This window comes from Camelus bactrianus, chromosome 1 (genome assembly GCF_048773025.1).
Source record: "Camelus bactrianus isolate YW-2024 breed Bactrian camel chromosome 1, ASM4877302v1, whole genome shotgun sequence".
Taxonomy (NCBI): Eukaryota; Metazoa; Chordata; class Mammalia; order Artiodactyla; family Camelidae; genus Camelus; species Camelus bactrianus.
Window position 1 is genome coordinate 58,616,726 of NC_133539.1, and position 25,118 is coordinate 58,641,843.

A 25,118-nucleotide genomic window follows, 5' to 3' on the forward strand; every position below is an offset into this window, starting at 1 on the left:
TTTTTGAAAGAAGTTTTGTTGGATGTAAAATTCTAGACTGATAGAGCTTTTTCATTCAGATTTAATTTCATTAAATTCTGGCTTACATTCTTTCTGATGTGGAGTCAGTAGTAATTCTTGTCTCTGTTCCCTGTATACAATGTGGCTTTTTCTCTGGTTGTTTCTAATATTTTTCTTTTAATTGTTGGTTTTCAGCAATGTAAGTTTCCTTGCTGAGGATTCTTCATGTTTATCCTGTTAGGGGTTGGTTTGCTTTCTTGGATCTGTGCATTTATATTTTTCCTTAAATTTAGAAAAGTTTTGGCCATTATTTCTTTAAATATTTTTAAATCATCTCTCCTCTCTTTCTGGGTCTCTGATTACATGTGTTAGGTAACTTGGTATTGTCCTGCAGGTCACTAAGACTGTTCATTTTCTTTTCTTCTTTTCGTGATTTGGTGTAGATAATTCCTTTGTACTATTACCTCATTCACAAATCTTTTCTTCTGTAGCATCTAAGCTGCTTTTAAGACCATCCAATGAAGCTTTAATCTTGAATATTGTATTTTTCTGCTCTAGAATTTCTATTTAGTTCTTTTTATAGTTTTCATTTATTTCATTTGATTTATGTTTTCCTTTAAATTCTTGATATTTTTAATAGCTTCTTTAAGTAATTCTCTGCTAATTTCATCATCTTTGTCATTTCTGAGCCTATTGACCAATTCTTCTCCTGTTTATTATTCACATTTTTCTGCTTCTTCACATACATAATAAGTTTTATTGGGTATTGGACACTGTAGGTGTTACATGATGTAGTGCCTAGATTTTGTTGTCTCTCTTTAAAGATTGTTAAGTTTCATTCAAGCAAGCAGTTAATTTACTTGCAGATAAGCTTTTTCAGCTTTGTTTAAGTGAGGCTAGAATAGACTTTACTCTTAGGCTGGGTTAGCCTAATCTCTAAGTGTGGCCTTTCTGAGGTCTTTTTACCAAATGCCCCGCATGTTTAATAAGGTTTTTCCATTCCAACTGATCAAAACTTTAATGTTTCCAAACTCTATCCTAGCCCTAGTAGTTGTTCAACTTACGGTTCCCCCTGTAGCTGTTATTTAACCAGCCTCCTGGAGTCTATCCTTAAACCTACACCAAAGAGTCAAGGAGACTCACGCATGTTTCCGGAGCTCTTTCTCTGAACTTTGTCTCGATCTCCTAATTCCAATTTCTCTCTCCTTAGCTAGAAGGGGAATGTATTCTGCTTAATTTTCTTCTATCCTGCGCTTAGGCAAATACCTCCAGAAAAGAATCTGGGGAAATCTTTGGGCTTATCTTACTTGTTTTCCTTCTTTCCAGGATCTCAGTCTTACTGTGCTTGTTGTCCAATGTCTGAAGACACTAATTTCACAGCTTTGGTCCAATTTTCTATTGTTTGTGGTAGGAAAGTTAGTCTGGTACCAGTTTCTTATTCATGGTTGGATCACCCATGACATTTTTAAAATGTAAACTTTCTATTGAATAATGAAATACATACTGAAAACTTGCATATATCTTAAGTGTACAACTTGACGGATTTTCATGAATTAAATACACTGGTGTAATCAAGATCCAGATCAAGAACATTATTAGAACTCCAGAAGCCCCCTAGTGGCCCTTTCCAAACACTAATACCACCTAAGGGTAACCAATATCCTGACTTCTACTCATATACTATTTTTGTCTGTTTTGAATATTCTATAAGTGGAATTGAGTAGTATATAATTTTTGTGTCTGGCTTATATCAGTCAGTTTTATGATTGCAAGATTCATCCATGCTCTGCACGCAGTTGATGATTGTTCATCCTCTTTCCTGTATACTACTCCATTATGTGAATATTCTAAAATTTATTTATCCTATAGAATTTATATATATGTGTTTTGGAAACCATTGGAATACATTTCTGTTGCATATATACCTAAGAGTGGAATTGCTGAGTTAAACCCACTCCAACAAACACCAAATTTATACAATTAGTCTAGACATTTCTTCTGAACTCCAGTTACATATCCAAATCTGTTTGTCATCTCCATTTATAAGCATCTCAAATTTAACATATCCTAAACCATTTGTTCCTCCTTCCATGTTTCTGAATCAGTAAATGGCTTCTTAATTCACCTAGTTACTTGCAGAGTCATCCTTAATGCTCCTCTTTTCCATACCCTTCTCATCAAGCCAATTCATTATTAAGTCCCTTGGATTCCACCTCTGATTTATGTGTCTCAAAATTATCCAACTCTTTGTCTCTACTCTACTCTACTGCCATTACCCTAGTTTAAGCCACTATCATCTCTGGCCTTGACTAATGTAACTGTCTCCAAACTGGACTCCCAGCAACCCCTCCTGCCCTCTTGCAAACTATTCTCTACAAACAGCCTAAGTGAGCTTTTAAATATGTAAATCAGATCCTACTTAACACTCTATTAGCTGCCCATTGACCTTAGGATACTTTCCAAAATACAGTATAAAATCTATAATGTGGCCAGGAAGAGCCTGCATAGTCTGGCCTCTGCCTCATCTCAGCTCAAGCTTGCCCCCTACACCTCAACCACACTGACTTCCTTTCACTTCCTAGAACAGATTAAGTTCTTTCATGCCCTGACAACCTCAGACATAATGTTCCTTTGCCCTGCAAGATTCTTTAAGGCTCTTACATATGCCTGGAACTTAAAAGGCACTCCTTCAAAGAGCTCTCTTCCCTGATAGTCCTGATTAATCTATCATCGCACCCACTAATTTTCCTTCATAGAACTAATCACAATTTATAATCTTGTAATGATTTATGCTTTAACATCCCTTGCTCCTACCATACTTTAGATTCCATGGAGTGTTGTTTAGATTCACTCCTTTAACCCAGTGCCTCTAATACCGTGCTTGGCACATGGTATGCAGTCAGTGCTTGTTTAATAATGCATGACGGATACAAAAGCTGGAAGGGGCCGCAGGAACAGCATCTGGCACTTCTTTGCCAAGATTAGGTGCCTCCCCGTGTGTGATGGTAGATGGGGCAGGTCCTCTGCTTGTTCACTTAGAAGGGATTTATCCCCCCCTGCTCCTTCGGTGTTTGCTGTAGGGCCGCGTGAGAAACAAACTACCTCCAGATACAGACGGCAGGCGAGAGAGATCAGCCTTACTTGTGAGGGGCAGCATTATCTGTCACCAGAGAATTTTGCACTCTCTTGGGGTAGAAGCGTGAAAAGTAGCTGATCTTCCCTGGAGGGGGCGGGGCAGTGTGTCCTTCCCCCACTACCTGATTGGCCTGGCGAGCCGAGGGAACGGGGGCGGGGCTTCATCCCGCCGGGCGCCAGCCACGTTGCACGCGGGGCTGCCCCGAGGAAAGGCCACTCCCCGGCCCCACAATGCATTGCGGGCCGCGTCACTCGGAGCGGCGGGTCCCAGCTCGACAGGTACGGCCCGGCCCCTCCTAGTCCTCGTTCTTCCCTTCTCACGGTCGCCCGGACGCCTGGCTGGCCGTTCCCTCTCTCTTCGTCTTCTTCCACAGCCTCCGCCCTCTCTCTCGAGACTACAGACCTACTCCGGGCGGGAACAAAGCTCGTGGCTTGGGGGCGGGAGCCGGGAGTCGTCGGAACCGCGGAGCTTTGGAGGGGCAGGATTGTGGGACTTCGTCCCCTTCGACTTGAGGGGTCTGTGGGGCCGCGCAAATGGCAGTTGCCCTTCAGCTGACTTGCCCAGTTATGGGGCAGCCTGGGCAGGGGACCGAGGGGGTGGGACAGTAGCTCTTGGCTGCCAGCGGTGGGGGGCATTCCTTGGCGCCCAGGTGTCAGAAACACGGTGACCTAACTGGGCTGCTTAGGTGGCCCAGAGAACTTGACGTGACATTTCTTCTTTTAGGCAGAGTGTCTTACTTTGCCTTTTGTGGGATCGAATGAGTATTGAGCCCAAAGATTTGCCCGCGTTGGCTCACGAAGAACTCTTACGGCCCTGTTAATGTTAATGGCACTTTGGGAACGGTGTTTCATTAGGGACACCTGAGCAATTGACGCCACAGATGGAAGAGAGTTCCGAAATAGGAGGCCGAACCACCGCCGGCTTTAATTTCTCTGCCATTGAAAACAGCGTTGGCTTTTTCTCTTCCTTAGTTTCCTAGATTATCCACCTGGGGCAGTGGCAGAGCTTGAGAACCAGTTCCTCCTGTGCCTCTTCAGCCAAGGCAAAGCCCAGGGCTAAATTAGTGTCAGCCACCAGGTGGGAGATGTTGGGATCCCAGTTAACAGGTGAAACAGCCACTCTTTAAACTCTGAGTCACATTTCGGCTTAACTGGCATTTGCTCAGGAGCTAAGTAAGATAATAAGAATTCAGGCAATGCCTCCAAAAGTACCTACAATTTCTAGTGTAGGAAGGCGGTGTAGCTCAGTGTTTGAACCTGATGTCTGTGACTATGCCCTGCCCTAAGTTAAGGGACATTTTGTCATTTCCTATGTTGAGAACCATGATTTCAATTTAGTGCCTTTTCTTGGTGTATGACTGATTCTTAAAATTCTAAATGTATTTTATACCGGTGTATGAACAGAGCCCAGGTCTTATCAAAGGGGTGCCTGTGACCTTCTTATCCTTGTAGTTGAGTAAGAAGCTCAAATATGTTGAGAGGCAGTGTCTCACAGGACAGGTAGAGTTAGGCCCAAGTTTGTCTGTCACTTGCTAGTTTAGGGATTGAATAAGTTACTTTTCTGAGCTTGAATTTCCTCAGAGGTAAAGTGGAGCTGATAGTATCTACCTCACAGGTTATTGCAAGGCTTAAATGAGGTAGTGTGAAAAGGTGTCTGGTAAATAGAGGGCAGTCAATAAATACTAATATCAAACACTTAATATTGTACTTTTAGTCTGCAAGGTGATGTTTCAGTTTCCTTACATGTCCCGATGAGGTAGGTACCATTAGTATCTTTTTTTTTTTAAACCCTATGGGATAGATACTGTTGGTAGCCACAATTGACAGATGAGGATATTGAATATAAAAAGGCAAAGCTTGCCCAAGTTTACACAGTTACTACATGGTGGAGCCAGTTTTTGAAACCAAGGAAGTCTGGTTCCAGAGTTCATCCTGTGAACTACAGTCCTATACTGCTTCTTAAAGAAAATGTAAGCTGGTTTTTAAAATTACTATTATTTCAAAATGAGTAGCCAGTTTCTGTATCATTGGGTTCTTGCTCCTTGTTGGTTGTAGGAGGTAGTACAGTGATGTAGGGATACAAGAGACTTAGGTTTAAGCACCAGTTCCGCTCTGTATTAGCAATGTGATGTTGATAAAGGGCTCCTCAGTTTCCTCATCTGTAAAATGGAGATTATATCTGCCTCACTCTTTGTGAACTGTGGGGTGTTACACAAATGATTGAGGCATTTGTGCATGTGTTGGAGGCCTTGTTCCAAGATGTGGGTATAATCTCCTCTGGAGCCTGAGGGCTTATACATATTGTGCAGTACAGGCACCTGTAATAGCGATACCAAAGGCTGCTAGTAAGGTGGAGGGCTCAGGCAAAGCTACAAAATAAACTCTGTTTGTTCTTGCTACCCTTTCCTCTTCTCTTCAAGCTCTATCTCCCTGGTGCCTTCCTGCTAACCTATGGCTGTATAAAGTCCTTCCCTTTGCACTCAATCTTGCCCCCACCCTGTGTATCACAGTTAGTATAGCTTTCTTCCCAAATAATCCCCCAGTTCCCACAGGTACTTTTAATAAAATAATATGTACCAAGATAGTGTTTCCCAAACTTTGGTAACATCAAATAGGTAAGATAATTTGAATGATAAACAATGAACATTAAAAAAATTCTCCCAAAATTTTCACACACACATTTTAGTGAAACAAAAGAAATATTCTGTGTATTTTAATTTAAGTTAGGACAAGAACCTAACACCTTAAAACTGATTTCACAGATACTATTCTTAAGGATAGGGCAAAAAATAAATCAATTGAAAGACTTGTATTTGGTCGATAATAGTACAGGTGGGATGCAGATATGATAAGACTTCTGAAAATGGTACTTGAGTGAAGTTTGGAAAATAATGAACTAAAATAAAATATGAGTGATTAACCCATTATGAAATGTTTTTATCTTAAAAGAGGCATTTATGAAAACATCTTGCTGGAAAATAGATATAAAATGTACTCATATGTTGGGTTTTGTTATTTTTTTGAGAGATTACCTCCCTGGTACCTTGGGCCTACAGTCATTACCCCAAAAGGTTGTGAAGCAGAGAGGTGAGCACCTTGTTATCTTGGGTCTAAAGGGTTGCTAACCACTGCTATTGGAGTTTGGCATTGTGGGAGTTTATTTTCCTCAGACTTCCATAAATGTTTACTCAGACCCACCAAGGTTCTAACTTGGGCTTTTTCCTCTAGCAGTTACTATTGGGGAAAGATATACAGGCCAGGAGTCAGATTCCCTCTAAGTCTTCTCCTGCTGCGTAAAGGCACGTTACATTTTCTGCGTTAAAAGTAAAGGAAAGTGGACCAGTGACCTAAAAGTGTATCTATGGCTCTGGTAGAACTATTACTGCTCTTGAATCTTCCCATGGAAGTATTTTAACTTCTTCCTTTCCTCAGTTCCCACTGGCTCTTCCTTGGTTTTTCCAACCATGACCTTGCCTAAACTCTAAGGGTTTTCCTAACCCTAGCTTGGCCTTGACGTGAGCAGATACCTTTTTCTCCTGCCATAGCCCAGATAAGATTGGAGCGTGTATCTGTTTTTTAAGGAACTGTATTAAGAATCGAGGTTAAAAAAAAAAACGGGGTATATTTATTGAGTTGATAAAGAAGAGATTGCTTATCCTAAGGTGATTGAAATCTGCCTACAAATTAGTTAAGCCTGGCATTGTTCACTTGACAGTCATCCCAATTACTTTTCTTAGTTCACTGGTTTGGATGCTAGGTCAGATTACTCTAGAAGGAAGAGATTTAACTTTTTCTTCTTAAAGAAATCTTATTTACTGATAAATGGAAGCAGTTCTCTGACACCATTTCAAGAATTTAGATAGGAAGTATCTCTGCAGTATTGTGTTTTTGGTTACAAGCCTTAAAGTGTGTATTAGGAATATCTGAAAGGCAAGTTTGTCTAACCATAGTTTTCCAATTAGTAAAGTGGTGGGCAGCGTATCTTGTGTTTGCTGTTTTCATCTGAATTTCCTTAATTTTGGACTGATGCTCCTTAGTGGTAGGACCTATCTATTCCTAATGTGTGACATAGCCCCTGACATACATTATGTACTCAATAAATGTTTGTTGAACAATTGGAACTTACAGGTTGGTATTCTTCTCAGTATATGTTTTAGGAAGTATGACTCATATCCTGTCTTTTGAGTCATAAAAAGGAAAACAGTAACTTTAAAGATTACATGAAAGTTGGCACTCTGTAATAAAGATTTTTCATAATATATCTTTTGGGATCCTAGAAAGATCAGGCATAAAAGAATGCAGTCTACTTTTAAATATTACTAAGAAAATGGATATTTGGAAACTTCAAGTCGGAATCCTTGCCCTCATGTTAATTCCCTGAGTGGTCATTGTGTTGCAGTATGCTTCTGGAAAGACAAAACTTTATATTTAAATAATAATTGTGTAAGGTTATGAAGTAAGACATTTTCCTAATTTCTTACACTAAGGTTAAATGTTACAGTTGTGGTTTAATAAATAAAACATGGTAACAATTTTTAAAAGAGGTTTATAGTATAGACATTATCCCTTGAGGGATACCAGCTTTCTCTTGCTACTGCTTTTAGAAGAAAAAAGAAACTGGTTGAATAGGAAAAAAAAATGATTTGCATATGTCATGTTGGAACTTTTGTTAAAGGTTTCCTTTATGGTAAAAGCTAATTTAATTTCTGCTGGGTTTTTTTTCCTTTTAAATAAATGGGGGAGAAAAATATTAAAGGGTGATGACATATTAATACCAGCTTTTCCTCTAATTTCCTCATGAAGAGAGAAAAGGGAAGTAAATTGAATGCATAGCTTTATTATTTGGATTAATCTTTATAGTCAGTTACCATCATGAATGGGCATTCAGATTTCAACTTGACATAGCAACAAAAGCTATAGACCGCTGGTTTCCAAACCCGGTATAGTTGATTTTCTATGTCATTTTTTGATATATTACTATCTCAGTTTTTTGTTTTTGGAGTGAGAAAATACTGACCTAGCTGAGCTGGGAAGGTAAGGATTAATTTAGTCTCTGAGATACAATATCATGAAAAAAACCCTATGAAATTGTTACCAGATTTTTCAGTTTTTACTAGTTGTGCCTAGTGCTAGTGAAGGGGAAGCATTTAGTGGCATTGTGCTCCAGTGGCCTGGCAGGAAAGAGTTATCACTGAATTTCAGACTGTGAACATGTTTTAATTCAGTGTTTTTCAAAGTATTATCATTAGACAAGTAAGCATGGTAATTACCTGGAAAATTTGCTAAAAATGGAAAATTCTCAAGCCCTACTCCATAGTCAGTGAATCAGAATTTTTGGAGGATGGGCCCAGAAATCTGCATTTCTTAATAAAAATTCCAGTAGTTTTTATACAGGCTGAAATTTGAGAACCACTGTGTGTGTGTGTGTGTGTGTGTGTGTGTGTTTTAAATGAAAATTTGACTGTCTACCTGATTTCTTTCAGACTTAGGCCTATCCAGTCCTTTTATTTATCTTTTGTAAAACATGATTAGAATATAGTAAAAGAGGTCATTATGATTTACTTTCTGGTGAAAAAATTGAGAAGCATATCAAAACTAGTATTCCTTTAGCTTTAAGATTTATTTTAAATAAAAATAGTTTTTTCTGATTATAAAAGTAATATGTGCCCATTGTGGAATATTATGGAGATTTAGGAAATTATAAAATGATAAATATCACCCATTATACTATTTCCTGGAGATAAGAATAGTAATTTTGTCATGTTTTCTTCCAGTATTTCTTTCTCTATTTATCACTCCTTTCTGCTTTCTCTGTGTCTTTATGGAAAATAACATATGCAGTTTTGATCCTGCTTTTTCTCTACCTAACATATAAGCATTTTACCACACTATTAAACTGATTTTCACAGACATAACTTTTTGTTGCATTATATTCCATCATAGGGGTGTACCATAGCTTATTTAACCATTCTCCTATTGTTGCATGTTTGTTGTTTTCAATTATTTCTAGGAGAAAATCTCTTTATGTTTAAAATTTTGTCTAAAGCTGATTATTTTCCTTTAAGATAGGGTTATATATTTAAATTTATTGTGGTCATAGGGCATAAATATTTTTAAATTCTTGTTGAATATCACCAAATTGTTTTGAGAGTCGTGTTTATTCCAGTATTTACTTCCACATATACTTATGGAAATGCCAGAAAGCAAATATTTTTTTTAATAGCTAATTTGTTGCAGAAAGCATGGTATGTCATTACTTCAATTAGTATGTCTTTATTAGTGAATTGCACGTTTTTGCACTATGTTTACAGCTGTGTCTTTAATTTCTTACCTAACCCAAATTGTTCATTTTGTTTTAGGTCCTCTCTGTCGGTTGAAATGTCTATGATTTTATCTGCCTCAGTCATTCGTGTCAGAGATGGACTGCCACTTTCTGCTTCTACTGACTATGAACAAGGCACAGGCATGCAGGAGTGCAGAAAGTATTTTAAAATGCTCTCCAGGAAACTTGCTCAGCTTCCTGATAGATGTACACTGAAAACTGGACATTATAACATTAAGTAAGACTTTACTTTGCTCCATTAGAATCATTTGCTTAGTGATTGTTATTTTAATGAAATTTAAGTGGTCAAAATAGAAATTAGTGTTTGATTAGGAGAATTTGTTCAAGTCAAGAGTCATGTGGTTGTGAACTTACACTATATAGTTTTCATCATGTCATCACACTTTTTGCAGTTTCTCTGTTTATGTCTGACTTTAGAGAATCTTATAGTTCTGCAGATCACAGGTGTTCTATCTTATAAGTTGAACTTTGGATATTTATTGGTATTCTTACATGCCCAGGAAAACTGTAATGGGAAATATGAAAAATCATATATGAGACTTGCCCTCAAAGAACTTAAGAAGTTGGCATCCAGTGAGAAGGGGGTAGTGCACATCACTACATATTGCATATAAAGAAAGTGAAACTGGGTGATGAGAGAGTGACTTTATGGTGGTCAAGGGCCTCTCTAAGAGAGTAACATTTGAACAGAGATGTAAAAGATGTGAAAGAAGTCGGTCTTATGAATGCTTTAGATGAAGAGCAAGGCAGAGGTAACAGTGCAGAAGGCCTTCAGTACAGATCAAGGGATGGAAAGAAAACCAAGCAGTAAGGACAATTAAGAGAGTGGTGGAAGGTGAGGTTAGAAAGGTAGAAATGGGACAGGTTTCGTAGGGCCTTCTAGGCTGTGATTAGGAATTTGGATTGAGTGTAATGTAATAGGAAGCCACTGGATAGTTTTAAGCTGGAGAGTTATATAATCTGATTTTGGCTTTGAGTAGATCATCCTTGCTGCTCTATGAAGAATGGACTCTTAAGGGAGAAAGAGTGGAAGCAAGAGAGATCATTTAGGAGACTTTTAGAGAAGTTGAGGTAGAGGTGATTCTTATAACTTGAATAAAGGTGATAATGATGAGAAGGTGTATTTGGGCTATATTTTAGGAGTAGCACTAACAAATCTTCCTAATGGATTGAAGTGGGATGTGAGGGAAAGAGAATAATCAAGAGTTATCTCTAGATTTTTTGACCTTAAGAATGTCCATAATTACTTGGATAATGGAGCTGGAATGTGCAAGGCTAGAGGATGTGAATTTCAGTGGTAAAAATCAAGAGTTCTGTTTGGACTTAGGTCCGAGATGCCTACTAGACATCCAAGGGGCACTGTCAGGTAGACAGTTGGATGTATAAGTCTGAAGTTTAGTGAAGAGAGACAAGTATGAACATGTAGATTTGGGGGTCAGCTTACAATTGATAATCAAAACCATGGGAATAGTTAAGACCACCTCAGGGAGCATACACATGAAACAATGGAGAGCAATTAACTCCTGAGCAGTTTGATACTGATTGTGCATACAATGGGAAATCAGATAAGAACAAGGTCCATATGGAATATAATAAGGAGAGGGCTTTGTTACTGAGATGAAACATGAGCCATGTCCTGAAGAATTAGTAAAATTTGGCTAAGGCAGAGAGGAGGGCGTTCCAGCTGTAGGGAGAAGGCAAGATAAGTAAAGAATGTAGTATTGTAGGTGCATTAACCTGCTTGGCCTGGCATAGTGAATGGTGATTCAGAAATAGTTATGGTAAATGTGAGATAATTAGTGTGGGGCCAGATCCTGGATTTCCCTGAAAGTTCAGTTTGAGTGTTGTCATTTCGATGATATGATAGGTTATAGGAAGCTGTTACTGCAGGTTTGAGGAAAATGACTTGGTTAAAAAACAATGCTGAGACAGTGAAATACAGGGTGAAATGGAAAGTCTGAGAAGAGGAGAGAAATCAGCTTATAATTAGGGCTTGAGCTAGTAACATACAAGTGCAAGTGAAAAAGAAAATGCCAACCAGAAAGACACTTGAAAAGAATCATTTAAGCCTGGTAATATGGAATGCCAGAGATGAAGAGAAGGAAGGGACAAAGATAACTTAGAATTGGAATTGGACAAAACAGGAACTTTGGAAAGGGTTGCTTGTGGGGTGAGGAAGAAGAGGAAGACAGTGAAGCTCCATCTTGAACATCTTAATTGAGCTTATGACAAGGAGGACCAGTTAAGGTGGTAGTAGAGACTCATTCACATGGAAATTGGAACTGTGAGGGTAGAAATGCCCACAGAGTTTCTGAGAGGCACAGAATAGTACCTTGGAGAAGGTCTATATTTACTTGGATCACCTGGGATAATGAGCTGTTATCTTTAATTGGGCTTTCTGAGAGTTTTAATTAGAAAATGTGGTGGTGGTGATGGTGGTTTAAAATATATCTAAAATCTCGGCCTACTTCTGTTTTTTGAAGAAAAAGCCTGAAGCGTTCTAATATTTAATAATCAGGCTCTTTTAATGCCCTGGGTGATTATTCTGAGTTTCAGTTTTTGTGTAGTATTGTAGACAGATGTCAACATTACAGAAGATTGGCTTGAATGTATATTAATTCTGGCAGGTATCCTGGACTTAAAAAAACACAACTCTTTTGCAAATGTTTTTGTTCCTCTACCTTATTGTCTTAAAGCTAGAGTAGAATGTAGTAAAATTTTAACAGTCCTCCAATGCTGTTTAATTGTTAATTCTAGATTTTGTATTATTTATTTGCACCCCATGTTATTCCACAAAGGATGTCAGGCAATTTACAAAAAAAAAAAAAAAAAGAATTCACGAAAACAGGTAAGAGAATTGTATGAAGGAAATAAACCAAAGTAACATTTCCTTCTGGAGAGACAAACCATGTAGTTTGTTCATTTTTTAGGAAAGGGCTATGGATATTGTCCTGAACTTCCTTGGAGGCCAAAGCAAAGACGGATAAAAAAATATGCTGTGTGGACCATTTATAGGATTCACAATATCCATTGGATAAAAACATTGCTTATCATGTTACTGAAACCTGATGTACATAAAGAGAGACAGCATTTGGACAGCATTCTTCCAGCAGCCACAATAATGAGCTTTTTATGATTTTTCTTATAATATTCCTTAGCGTAAACAAATGACATAATGCAGAAGGCAGTTTTATGGGAGTGTTTAGGAGTGGAATGAATCAGCAGAGGTCTAATCAGCCTGATCTAAGAATACAATTTAGAAATGTCTAAAGGAATAAATAGATTACATGGCCCTTAGAAACACACACAGAAAAGCCTTTCATATATTATTTTTGTAGCCAAGTTTTAAAGAAGGATTGAACAACAGAATTTTTATTTCTAGTTCCTGACAAGAACCTGGACTTCATATATTTTCTATCATTGATTAGAAACCTTGTTAGTTGGTTTCTAGTTTATTGAAGTTTTTATGCTATGTAACAATAAATTTAGCCTGAAATATATAAAATTGGGAATTTACGTGTGTACCTGACTTATTTAAAATTCTCATATGACACCTTTTTCTAACCACCATGAGTTTGCCAGATAAAACTCAAAGATCTGCAGTAGTCATCTAGCACAGCGTGAAACCAGCACTAGTTTGGTTTCCTAGCCATGTTTCTAAATGCTTTTTCTTTCAAAGCCCAGTTTACAGCTTACTTCTTTTGAATTACCTTCTGCCTCATTACTGCTGTTTAACTTCTCTAGTGGTTTCCCTCCCTTCACAGACAATCTGTAGAACTTGATGGACTTTTTCATCATTTTTTTCTTTACATTTTTAAAAATTTCTATATCCACTCTCTACAAATAGGTTGTAACTAATTGAGAGAATTGATCTGCCCTCCTCTGTATTATTTTTGATTCCTCATCTCTTAGTATTGTGGTCTTCAAATTTGTACAGAAATCAAAATGCTCTTTGCAGAATACCACTAAGAAGCAAAACTAAGTGTATAATTATGTGTTAAATCAGATTATACATCACGTTAGATTCTACTTCAGTAGGTAGAGAAAGACCAGAGTTTTGAGGGAAAAAAAAATAGGTAAGTAACATTTAAAATTGAGAACTTCCCTTTAATTTTCTCACCCTGTATATGGGAAACTGATGAATTTCATCAGACTATAGTAGCTGCATACTTTAGTTCAGCTAATGGAGCGTGTTCTGTAGAGACTGGCTTGTGCTGACACAGAGCCTTGCACATACAATAGCTGCTACATGAGGGAGGGGTGGTTGTTTGTGGGATATGGCAGTGTTCAAAGTGCCATGGAGTTAAGTCTTCATTTTCTTCAAAATTCTTCACCTTGGCTCATTGATTGGGGGTGGGGGCTGCATAATCCAGTTTTGCGATTTCTCTTCATATTACATAGTGATACAACAGTTATTTGCATAAAATTTTAAGGAATTCATCTCTTTTATTAGTTGAAGGATACTCCTTAAATTGTAATAAATAATATATAAACTTACTACTTAAGAAACAACAATGGTCATAGCAATAATTATGAACCATATGAAAATTAAGTTGTGTCTTATGAGATCTTAAAACTTTGAGGTTGGTTTTAGGTGTTTAAAAATCATAGTTGTACATTTTGAGATCCCTTTAAACATTGAGACACTTATCTTATGAAAATACAAACCCTTTGGGAGGTCAGTCATACTCTGTTGAGTTTTAGCGCAAGAAATAAAATTCCTTAGTTCTTTCACAGCAAATTCATTTGAAGTCTGATAGTGGCTGTGGGCTTCATAGGTTCTCTTCTTACCCTAGAAGTCACTTTCTTCATATTTGTCCCCAAACTGCTACCTCCAGCTGGGAATGCTGTTTTGGACTTAACCTGCCTTTTGGTTTTTGTTTCTGGATTTCCTTTCACTCTTTGGTGGTTTTGTTTGTTTGTTTCACTAATATTTTCTGATTACAAGAATAGCAACTTCAGCAATGACCCAGTTATTAAAAATACCAGCAATTGCCAGGTGCTTTACTTATCATTAAATTTAAGTTAAATTTAAGAAACTTATTCAAAGTCCCAAAGCTAATAAATGGTATATCTTGACATGCAATCATTTGTCTTCAGCATTCACATTATTCTCTGGTAAAAGAAGAAGTGGCCTCCCTTTACCCTTAACCTCTTTCTTGATAGGGCAAGGAGAAATTAACCAGGGAAGAGAATTTAGTAAAACTACTCTTCCCCTTTTGGTTGAGAAATGATGAGCAGCAGGGTATGTGTGAAGTCTGGAATTGATGAGAGCATGGCCTCACTAGACAAGGTGTTTAGGAGGGAGGGGGTATAGCGGGGGAATGCAACCCACCTATAGATACCAAACCACTTGGGGGAGGAAGATAACCTGTGTTTTGTCTCATTACTAGTATTGTATTCCTTTTCCACTGCTTATTATGGTAAAAGCCACAGCTTTTCAGCACCATGTATGTTAAATAGGCTCTTATAAACTGGAACCTAATTGCTCTAAAATTACAGTTTCTTGTAGGAAAATGAGTTTTAGGTACAATAAACTTGTGGAATACAACAGTAAAATTAGGGGCTATCTATGATTGGTTACCTAGAATAAGTCAGGATCTTCATTCTCTGGGGTGTGAAGGTGTTAGGGTTAGTGGGAAAGGGTGAGTTAGGAGATAGATTAACTCTGCAGAAAAAGAAAATGCAGGATGTCAAAGGCAAATTTTGCATCCAAAGCTCTGATGGTATAATCACCTTTGGCCACTTCAGATCATCTGTTTCTCCTTTAGCTGACTGTTGTTAAGTTGCTATCATCTGGCATATTACATATTTTCTTATTTGATGAGGTTTAAATTAGTGACTAAAATGGGTCTTTCATCCATGGGATAATGTATTTATGATTTAGCTCTTCACCGTTGGAGGGTAATTGAAGGTTGGCTACCTAAGAGAGGAGTAAGTGAGAAAATATGTTCTTGTAGAATGCTGCACATGGAGGACACTCAGTGTTTGTGAGCTCTTTCTGTCCCACTGATGGTGAAGTCTTGTTTTCACTTTGTTTCTTATCAGATGTATTTGGTGATAATAAATTCATAGGGCATATTCACTTTCATAAAGTCAAACCATTTTTTAATATTTAAAAGTTTAAGTGCTTTATTTTATAGAATGGAATTTATTGTGGAAAGTTCTGTTTAAAAAATAACATTTTTCTAAAATGTCACGAGTATTTTGACAAGAGTTGTGTTGGATCTGTAGATTGCTTTGTGTGGTATGGCCACTTTGATAATGTTGATTCTTCCAATCCAAGAGCACAAGATATCTTTCCATTTCTTTGTATCATCTTCAGTTTCCTTCATCAGTGTTTCACAGTTTTCAGAGTATAGGAAACCTCCTTGGTTAAGTTTATTTCTAGGTATATTATTGTTTTTGATGCAATGGGAATGTTTATGCTAGTTATAAAATCCTGGTTTTTGAAGTGAAAAAAAAAGTGAATGAAGGGCTGCAAATGGCAAAATTAAAAAAAAAATAACCTTTTTCTTATATTTAGCATCTTTAAGAATAGATTAGCGATGGCATGTCCTACTAAAGAACTTGTCTTCACCCAGGAAGGTGGCAAACATGGCTACAAGGGATAAGCAGATTTTCTATGTGCAGTGGTACAGTTGGAGAATGAAAATTATGTGTAATACAAATATTATTACTGTTTCAATTTATAGTTTGCTATATACTTTAGCATGCTACATGCTATATCTTCCATGTTACAAAATACAGTTTAGTTTCTTTAATCTTGTTTTGTATATCATTGTTTTAAGTACATTCCCGACACCTAATTGCAGGTGCCTGGAACCCAGGGACTTGGTCTTGACATCAGAGTCTATAGAGTAGAATGCTAGACATATGCTGGGTGCTCTGTTACTTGCTGTGGGGAAGACCAGTGTTTTCACTAATTATTTAGTTTGGTGCAGCAAGCTAGAATTGTCCTAAAATGTCAATGTTTAATTGGTGGTGTCTAAAATTTCTTTGGCATTTCATAAATAAAATTAGATACCAGAAAAAATTTACTGTCTAAAACCGCTTACTCATTTTGTTGAACTTTAGGAATCACCTGAGTTATGGCCTGCTTGGATGCATGGTAAAATTAACTTTTAAACAAAATGATTGAAATAGCTAAGTCCTCTTTATCTGGAGTTTGAACTTCCACCAGCTTTATCTACTCAAGACACATTTGATCCTGAAAGACTGTAAAGAAGTTACTAGTGTGTGTGCTGGAGAAAAACCAAAGATGCAGTGAGGTTTGATAAATTCCTTGGCCAGAAGAAAGGAGGTAGCTATAGAGATCAAAGCCCATTGGCCCTAAAGCCCAGAAGTGGAAGGAAATAAGAAAGAAAAATAAAGTTAGAGCAAAGTAGGAAGAAAACAACTGCAATTTAAGATTTGTGCTCAAGTTGGAGAAAAGAGGACTTTGTTGTTGTTGTGAAGATTAGTAATGACTGTGATAAAAAGAAAGCAGACATACTTGTTAGACCGTTATAGCTATCTGGAGGTACTCACTACAGAGGTGAGTAGTTCTACATGGTCCCTCTCTTTAAAGTACGGAGATGTTGAAGTCTCAACTGATCTGAACTCTGAAGCCTTCTGGGAACACTGACCTGGAAGAGCAGATGAAGGCCTGTTTTCTTCTGTCATTAGTCAAGTGTTTATTGAGTTGCTGCTTTATGTAGATACTGCTGAGCTGTATAATTGTCTGTGCACAATATACTAAGCAAATTAGGTATAAATGAGTAAATGAATCATGCCATCTTTGCACTCATTTATTTGCTACTTTATTGAGCACTTATTGTGTACTAGACACACAATATTCTAGATGCTAAGAATACAGTTGTGAACCATACAGAAATCATCCCTGCTTTCACAGAGTATACATATTAGAGGGGCATTACAGCAAACATACAAATATATAATTACAAACTGGGTTAGTTAAATGAAGAAAAATAACAGGTGCTACGATATAAGCATGGAGGTGGGATCAATTTAGATGATTTGCTCTGTAAAGGGCTTTTTTTTTTTTGCCATGTATGTTGGATTTATTTTAATTTTTGCAACTTGCGTCTTGATTTTCATTTATTAGTGTCCTGGAGGGACTTTTTAAGTCTAAGAACTGAAGGATGAGTAGGAATAGCCAGGTCAGAATTGGAGCATGGTAGAGGTAGGGTTGGGGATATTGCAAATGGGGAAGACAGAATTCGTGAAACTTCTCAGATTGAGAGTTAGAGAATGGGAGGTAGAGAGGGAACTGGTATGCTTGAGGATCTGAAACAAGACTAGTGTGGCTGGAATGCAGAGGGGGAGTGGAGTTTTACAAGGTAAAGTGGAGAAATTGGTAGAGCTTCCCAAATACTTTTTTGATACGAGTTCCAAAATCCTCAAGTTTTATTGCTCTTGATTACAGGGAGAAATAGAGATTGATTTGTGGCTTGGAAAAAGTGAAAAAATGTTGGTGAATTAGAACATAATTGGTTTATACCATAGGAAGTTTTGTTGTGGAAAGAATGTTGGCTTTGGAGTTAGAACTAAGCTCTTCCCAGCTCTGTTTTGTAATGTTGTGTGGCCTTGGGTAAATTACTAAGCCTCTCGGAGCCTCTGTTCCTTCATATGTGAAATGGAGATGGTAATGCCCCTTTATTGTAAGAATGAAATTAGATAAAATATGTAAAGCACTTAGCAAAGGACCTGGTTCATACTAAGTGGTCTGTAAATTGTACCTGCTACTGTTACTACTGCTTCTCTTCTTCCTCCTCTTCAAAGCAGAAGGACAACCTCCAGATTGTCTATAAAAAGTGAACTAAATGAACCTGATGGACAGGCTAAAGCCTGCACAAACCGTCATGCCTCTAGTGACCTTAGACTATTTGATATGAGTAGTCCTCAGTGCAATGGTAGGAGTCTCAGTTTGTCCCAGTGATATGAAAAAAGCAGAATTTTTGATAACAAAGGTGTAAATCCACTGCACTGTATATACTTTTGGAAAACTGGCTTTGCATTTCAAATAAAGACAGTTTTGTAAGGGGTAAGTTCACTATGAAAAGTCATAATATTATAGAACACTTTAGAGTATTTTCATAGAGCATCATGCAATTATAGTAAAACAAAGGCTTTGGAATAAAGACTCTGAAAATGTTAATATACAATCTTAAAAACGTAAGATTTTCTTAATGTTTCTATTTCTTTTCACAAATAATTCTCCACTTAAATTGAATGCAAGCAAGAGAAACCATTTGGGATAAACTGTCCTGTAAATATCTGTGGTTCACTCTGTTATTAACATGGAAATGCAGTGAACCCCCTGCCATAATACAACAAATGGAGTCTAAAAGCTTCAGTCATGTTATTGGAGGATGTGAAATAACTCCTAGATAGCCACTTGGAAGTTCCAAGTGTGTCGAAGCCAATCACCAGTTGTGTTCTATCAGAATTCAAGTTGCTGGGGTGTATATTTGAATGCTAATGACATGTCAAAGAATTTTGATAATGGCAGTGAAGTTTTTTTTGGAAAGAGAAAAGTACTTCGGAAAATCATACTTTGACTTTTGATTTAGTTGTCAATTTTGTAGAAAAACACTATATGTTATGGCTAAACCTCTTTTGATTGTGACCCATAAGAAGAGATACATTTTACCTTGTGAACATTACTTACATACAAATAGGAAACTAAAACAAAAGTTTTATGAAACAACATGCATTCCAGTATTTTCTGTTATATTCTATTTCAAGTTTTAAGAAAATGCTGTGTGTAATTCACTGAACTAATTTTATGAGTTACAACTTGCAGTTTGAAAAACGTTGCATCAGATGACTATGTATTAAGTGGAACTTCAGAAAAGGAATTCCAGGTTATTCCAGAAGCTTAAGATCAGCACAGTTTCACTAGCAGTATATCCCACATCATTAATAATTGAAGATTAATAGGTGCCAACTCCACATTATTTGGCTGCCTGGGCTGATTTTTTTTTAAGAAAGAAAGATATATGTTTATTTATTTGCATATGTATAAAATCTCACTGGAAGGATACACATGAAGTTAACAATAACATGAGTTGCTTGAGGGACAGAGAACTCCGTATCTGTGAGCAGAGGTGAGGGTAGGACACTTTAAGTATAGTATTTCCTTTCATTTTTCATTGTTAAAATTTGAGTCATGTGAATATATTTATTCTAAAGGTTAAATTAAAAATAATAAATTCTGCTTCTACATTATTAGAGAAAAAAGGGAAGGAAGGACTCTAACATGGATCAGGGTTTAGCAGTAGAAGTTGCTGTGATAGATTAGCAGTGTCTGGCACAGGAGTGGGAGTTATAGTCTGTGTGCTGTTTGCTACCTGTGATCTACCTGTTGATTGACAGTACTATAAAAGAATGTTTAAATGACTTATTAAAAAGGGTCAGTTTGTGTTCCATGCTCTGCTTATTATAGGAAAGTATATACTTTATTTTAGAAAGTTTTTTTTCAATAGAAGGTGGTTAATTTAAACATTTTATTGCTAAAGTAGAAGCTTTTTATTTTAATTTTTAATGTCTTATTTAGAAATAATTTCAAACTTTCAGAAAAGTTATACAAATAAGAAAATTACAAATAATACCTGTTCCCAGGCTCATGTTTTATTAACATTTTACACCATTTGCTTTATTGTTTTATCTACCTACCTACCTATCTATCTGATTTATTTTTATCTGTTATTTGAAGAAACTTACAAATACTGTGCCCCTTTATTCCTACTACTTCAAAGTAATTTCCTAAAATTAGGGATATTCTCTTATGTAACTATTGTACAGTCATCAGGTCTAGTAAATGTAATATTGATACCATGTTTTTACCTAATCTGCCTATTTTCCATTTTTGTCAATTGACCCAGGAATGTCCTTTATAATAAACATTTCCCCCCCCCCGGCACAGGATCCAGACTAAGGTTAGGTATTACATGCAGTTGTGTCTTTATTTTTAATATATACTTATTTTACTTATTTTTTAGGGGAGGAGGTAATTAGGTTTGTTTGTTTGTTTGTTTGTTTGTTTATTTATTTATTTATTTATTTATTTATTTATTTATTTAAAGAGGAGGTACATACTGGGGATTGAACCCAGGATGCATGCTAAGCACATTCTCTACCACTGAGCTATTCCTTCCCTGTCACTTGTGTCTCTTTGGCCTCCTATGATCAGAAACATTTCCACAGCCTTTTTTTTTTTTAAACAACATTGAGATTTTTAAAGAATACAGCCTTCTCTTCACTTTAAAGAAAACAGAATTTTGATCATTCTGATATTCCTTCATGATTAGATTCAGATTATGCGTTCTAAGCCAGAATACTACATAGCTGATATGTCTTACTGAAGATATTGCATCTGGAGGCACAGGAAGCCAATCTGCCCTTCATTAGTGATGTTAGAGTATCCTTGGTCAAGGTTTTGCCTAGTTTCTACTATATAATAAATATTTTCCCCTTGTGGCCAATAAGCAATCCACGAGAAGACACCATGCAAAATTTCCTGCTCCTCACCAAAATATCCACCTAGATTTGACATCCATTGATTATCTTTGCTTGATCCAATTTTTACTATGTTGGTTGCAAAGTGTAGATTTTTCCAATTCTAGCACTGTCTCCCCATTTACCAGTTGGCATTCTGCTATGAACAAGAGTCTTCCGTTCTTCCCTTTTATTTGTTATTATGAATGCATAAACTCTCCCCCTACCCACAATGATTTGCAGTTCATTATTATGTGAAGAGAGGATTTGATGCTGGGGTCAGTGGATGACTTCAGGAGGTCAATAATCACCTTGAAATTATATGCCAAGTTCTGTGTTGTTTTTTCTTTTTTCTGGGCAGAGTGTCCATAACTTTCATTAGAACCAAAAAGTCCTTGATTCAAACAGTGTTAAATTCTACTAGGTTGAAGAGTTGAAATCTTAAGGTATCTGTAACTTTTATATATTTGTATGTTCTTTCCCTTGTTTTCTACTCCAAGTGATAAATAACTGAACCATAGTATGTGTCCCTCACTAGGTACATTCCATCTTTTGGTCTACTGTTTTTAAGCCATAACTGAAAATAGTATTATATTTTGGTTCCTTTAATTTTTTTGCTGAAGTATGTAATAAATGTTAATATCTTTATTGCCTCTGTAGCAGCAGTTTATGGTAAATAGAGCCAGTCTTGTGAAGCAACGAATTACCTTGATTACATTTGAAATTTTAAATCCAATGTTTTTTACACTGTAGTTTTATTAGCTCTCTGGGAGTGAGCTACATGATGTTGTGCACTGAAAATTACCCAAATGTTCTGGCCTTCTCTTTCCTGGATGAGCTTCAGAAGGAGTTCATTACTACTTATAACGTGATGAAGACAAATACTGCTGTCAGACCATACTGTTTCATTGAATTTGGTAAGGGACTGATTTTTTTTTTTCCTTTTCATTATCCTGTCTCCATCCAATCATAAGCAATTTCTCATCTAATACTGAGGGGCAAAGGGAAAACAGAAAATTCAGCTGCCTTGATTTTGATAGAACAGTTTGACAAATGGTCTGTAAATTATGACAACTTCTTCATTTAGGTGCCTATTAGAAAAATTGTATTTGAGCTGTGTAGGAGATTGTGATTACTTACACAAAGAATTAATCCCGGAGGACAGTTTCTCAATGACAAACTTATAAGCCAGAGATTCAGAGTTTTGCGTTTATGTGATAATATTTTCAGGCTGCTTAATGTAGAACAAAGGGTGGCAAACATTTGTTGGAAAGGACAGGATAATACAATTTTAGGCTTTAAGGATCATATAGTCTCTGTCACAGCTACTCAGCTCCTGCTATTACAGCTTGAAAGCAGCCATTTGCAATGAATAAATGAATGAGTATAGTTATATTCTGATAAAATTTTATTAACAAAAATCAGCAGGCTAGATTTGGCCTGTGGACATTAGTTTGCTTGACTCCTGATGTAGAAGGAAAAAAAAAAGTAAATCCAGGTTGTAAATAGTGAAAATAAAATTGGAAGATACTTAGGAAGTGTCTTTTATTGATTTCATTAAGTTTATTCTTTAAAACATATATTCTAGTGGTATAAGCAATACATAAGAAAACAGATTTATATGAACATGCAATTTATAGTGTATGTTTTAATGTAATTACAACTGATAAATACTGACAGACTTATGTTTATGAGATTAGAACCCCTATAAAAATTAAGACTTTGATTTAAATTTAAAGGGAGCTGTTTTTGGGTTTTTTGTAGAAGTTCAAAGTAATTCCTTGAAGTGGATATAATAGAAATACTCTCACTGTCATGTGATGTTAAAACCCTAGTTTATTTACAATTATTAATTTCTAGAGTATAAATTCTGGTGAGAAAAACTGATGACGCCATGATATATTAACCATTAAACACAAATAATATTAGGACGTTCCATGACAAATTGAACAGTTTGGAGTAACAAATTAAACTGTTTATTGCAAAATTTTCTATCCATAAACATCATACTCTCAAGTGATTTAATTAACGAATGACTGCAAGGAAATTTATTTTTTATTTTACATAGATAACTTCATTCAGAGGACCAAGCAGCGATATAATAATCCCAGGTCTCTTTCAACAAAGATAAATCTATGTGATATGCAGATGGAAATCAAGCTGAGGCCCCCTTATCAAATTTCCATGGGTGAACTGGGGTCAGCCAATGGAGTCACATCAGCATTTTCTGTTGACTATAAAGGTGCTGGTAAGATTTCTTCCGGTGAGTTCTGGATCTCAATTACTTCATTGAAATTTTTTTTTCTAAGACTGAGGAACTCTTAAAAACACTTTACTCTAAAATTTAATTATTTAAAAATTTTAAAGCAGATATATGAGAGAATGTAGAAATTCAAAGTAATCCTTTCTCCCAGTATTTTATATAGTAATCTCTCAGATATGTGACTGATCAAAAAAATACTTTTAAACAACAGTCACAAAGGAACTCTTTGCTAGGGAAACATTTAAAAAGGTTTCTTTGTATACATTTTTCTAAAAAAGAATAATAGTTTATTGTAATATATACCTGGAGGCATGTAAAGTGCTTTGCGTTGTGTAAAAATGGCTACATTCAAAGTCAGGGTTCTTGACTGTCACAGAAAATGTGATTATCTACTCAAACCTCCCTCTTAAACAAGGAATACCATCCTCAATAGTTGTGACGTGTTGAAAATTTCTATTTAAAAGCAGAACTCTTGTTATTTTCTAAGGTAGTATATGCTGTTGTTGACGCTCATTTAAAAAATTCTTTCTTCTGTTTTGAGCTAAAATCTATTCTCTGTAATGCCTACATTTGTCTAATTTCTTTGACCTCTCCCTCCTGCTCTTCAGCTGTACCAGAACTTTGAAGTCAGCAATTCTGTGTCCTTTCTATCCTATTAATCTGATTTGCTTCCTATAAAATGGCCTTAGTTCCCTTAGCCTTTTTGTCTGTGGTGTTTTGAAACCCTCCCCATCCTGGAAGCTTCCTCTGTATATACTTTTGTTAGTATTCTTCCAATGTGACATTCAGGGCTGAACACAACACTTCATATTTGGCTTGATTAATACAAATTATGGGAGAAAAGGGGAAGCAGATTTCACTAAAATAGTCCAGCTAGTCAGGAAACAAGTAAACAAACAAATAACAATAGCAAACCCTGGGGGAGAGGAAGTGGATTAGTACCCAGAGTTGCTAAAATATGTTACCTAAAATGTCCAGTTTCTAACAAAAAAATTTACAGAACATGCAAAAGAAGAGGAAAGTGTAATTCATACATTGGGGAGAGTGAGGGGGTAAGGCAGGCAAAAGAAATTGGCTGTAAGAGTGATCTGATGTCAAATTTAACAAAGACTTCAAAGTAGCCATTATGTTTATCTTCAGAGAACTAAAGGAAACCATGATTAAAGAAGTAAGGAAGGTATGATGATGATGTCATATCACATAGTAGTAATAAGAGATAGAAATTATAAGGAAAAAGGACCAAATGGAAATTCTGGATTTGAAAAGTACAACTGAAAAAAAAATTCACTAGTTGGGCTCAACGGTGGATTTGAAATGGCTGAAGAGTTAGCAAACTTGAAGATAGATCAATAGAGATTATGTAATTCAAAAACAGAGAAAAATGAATGGAAAAAAAAAAGAACAGAACTTCAGAAAAATGTGGGGCACTATATGCATGATGGGAGTATCAGAAGAAAAGGAGAGAAAGGAGCAGAAAAAGTATTTGAAGAAATAATGGCTAAAGAGTTTCCACTTATTCCTCCAGGAAGCTCAAGGAACTCCAAGTAGGATATATGTATCTACACGTAAGGATCTCTTACATGTATTCAACTTGAAATTCCACAAATAGGTGAATCATATTAAAAATGCTGAAAGACAAATACGAGAAAATCTTGAAAGCAGAAAGAAAAAAACAACTTGTCACTTACAAGGGAATCACAACAAGATTGACAACTGGATTCTCAACAGAAACAATGGAAGCAAGAAGTTGGTGGGATAACATTCAAAATATTCAAAGGGGGAAAAAAAGAAACCTCAACCAAGAATCCTCTGTCTAGCAAAGCTATCTTTCAAAAAGAAGGTGAAATAAAGATATTTTCAGTTAACCAAAAGATG

General features: G+C 36.3%; 1 protein-coding gene across 2 annotated transcripts in view; it reads left to right on the top strand.

The window, feature by feature from the left end:
- Window positions 1–3,304: 3,304 nt before the first annotated feature.
- The window catches only part of SEC22A (SEC22 homolog A, vesicle trafficking protein), a 58,023-nt gene continuing 36,209 nt past the window's right edge, over window positions 3,305–25,118 (top strand). Inside the window, exons 1-4 of one of the 2 annotated variants that reach the window (XM_010970912.3) lie at window positions 3,305–3,414; window positions 9,495–9,695; window positions 21,734–21,897; window positions 23,049–23,243. In XM_010970912.3, the coding sequence (XP_010969214.1) occupies window positions 9,514–9,695; window positions 21,734–21,897; window positions 23,049–23,243 (541 nt within the window). In that variant the 5' untranslated portion in view covers window positions 3,305–3,414; window positions 9,495–9,513. Of the gene's footprint in view, window positions 3,415–3,756; window positions 5,106–9,494; window positions 9,696–21,733; window positions 21,898–23,048; window positions 23,244–25,118 lie in introns of those variants that run through there. The other variant, XM_045507199.2, reaches the window with a different exon arrangement.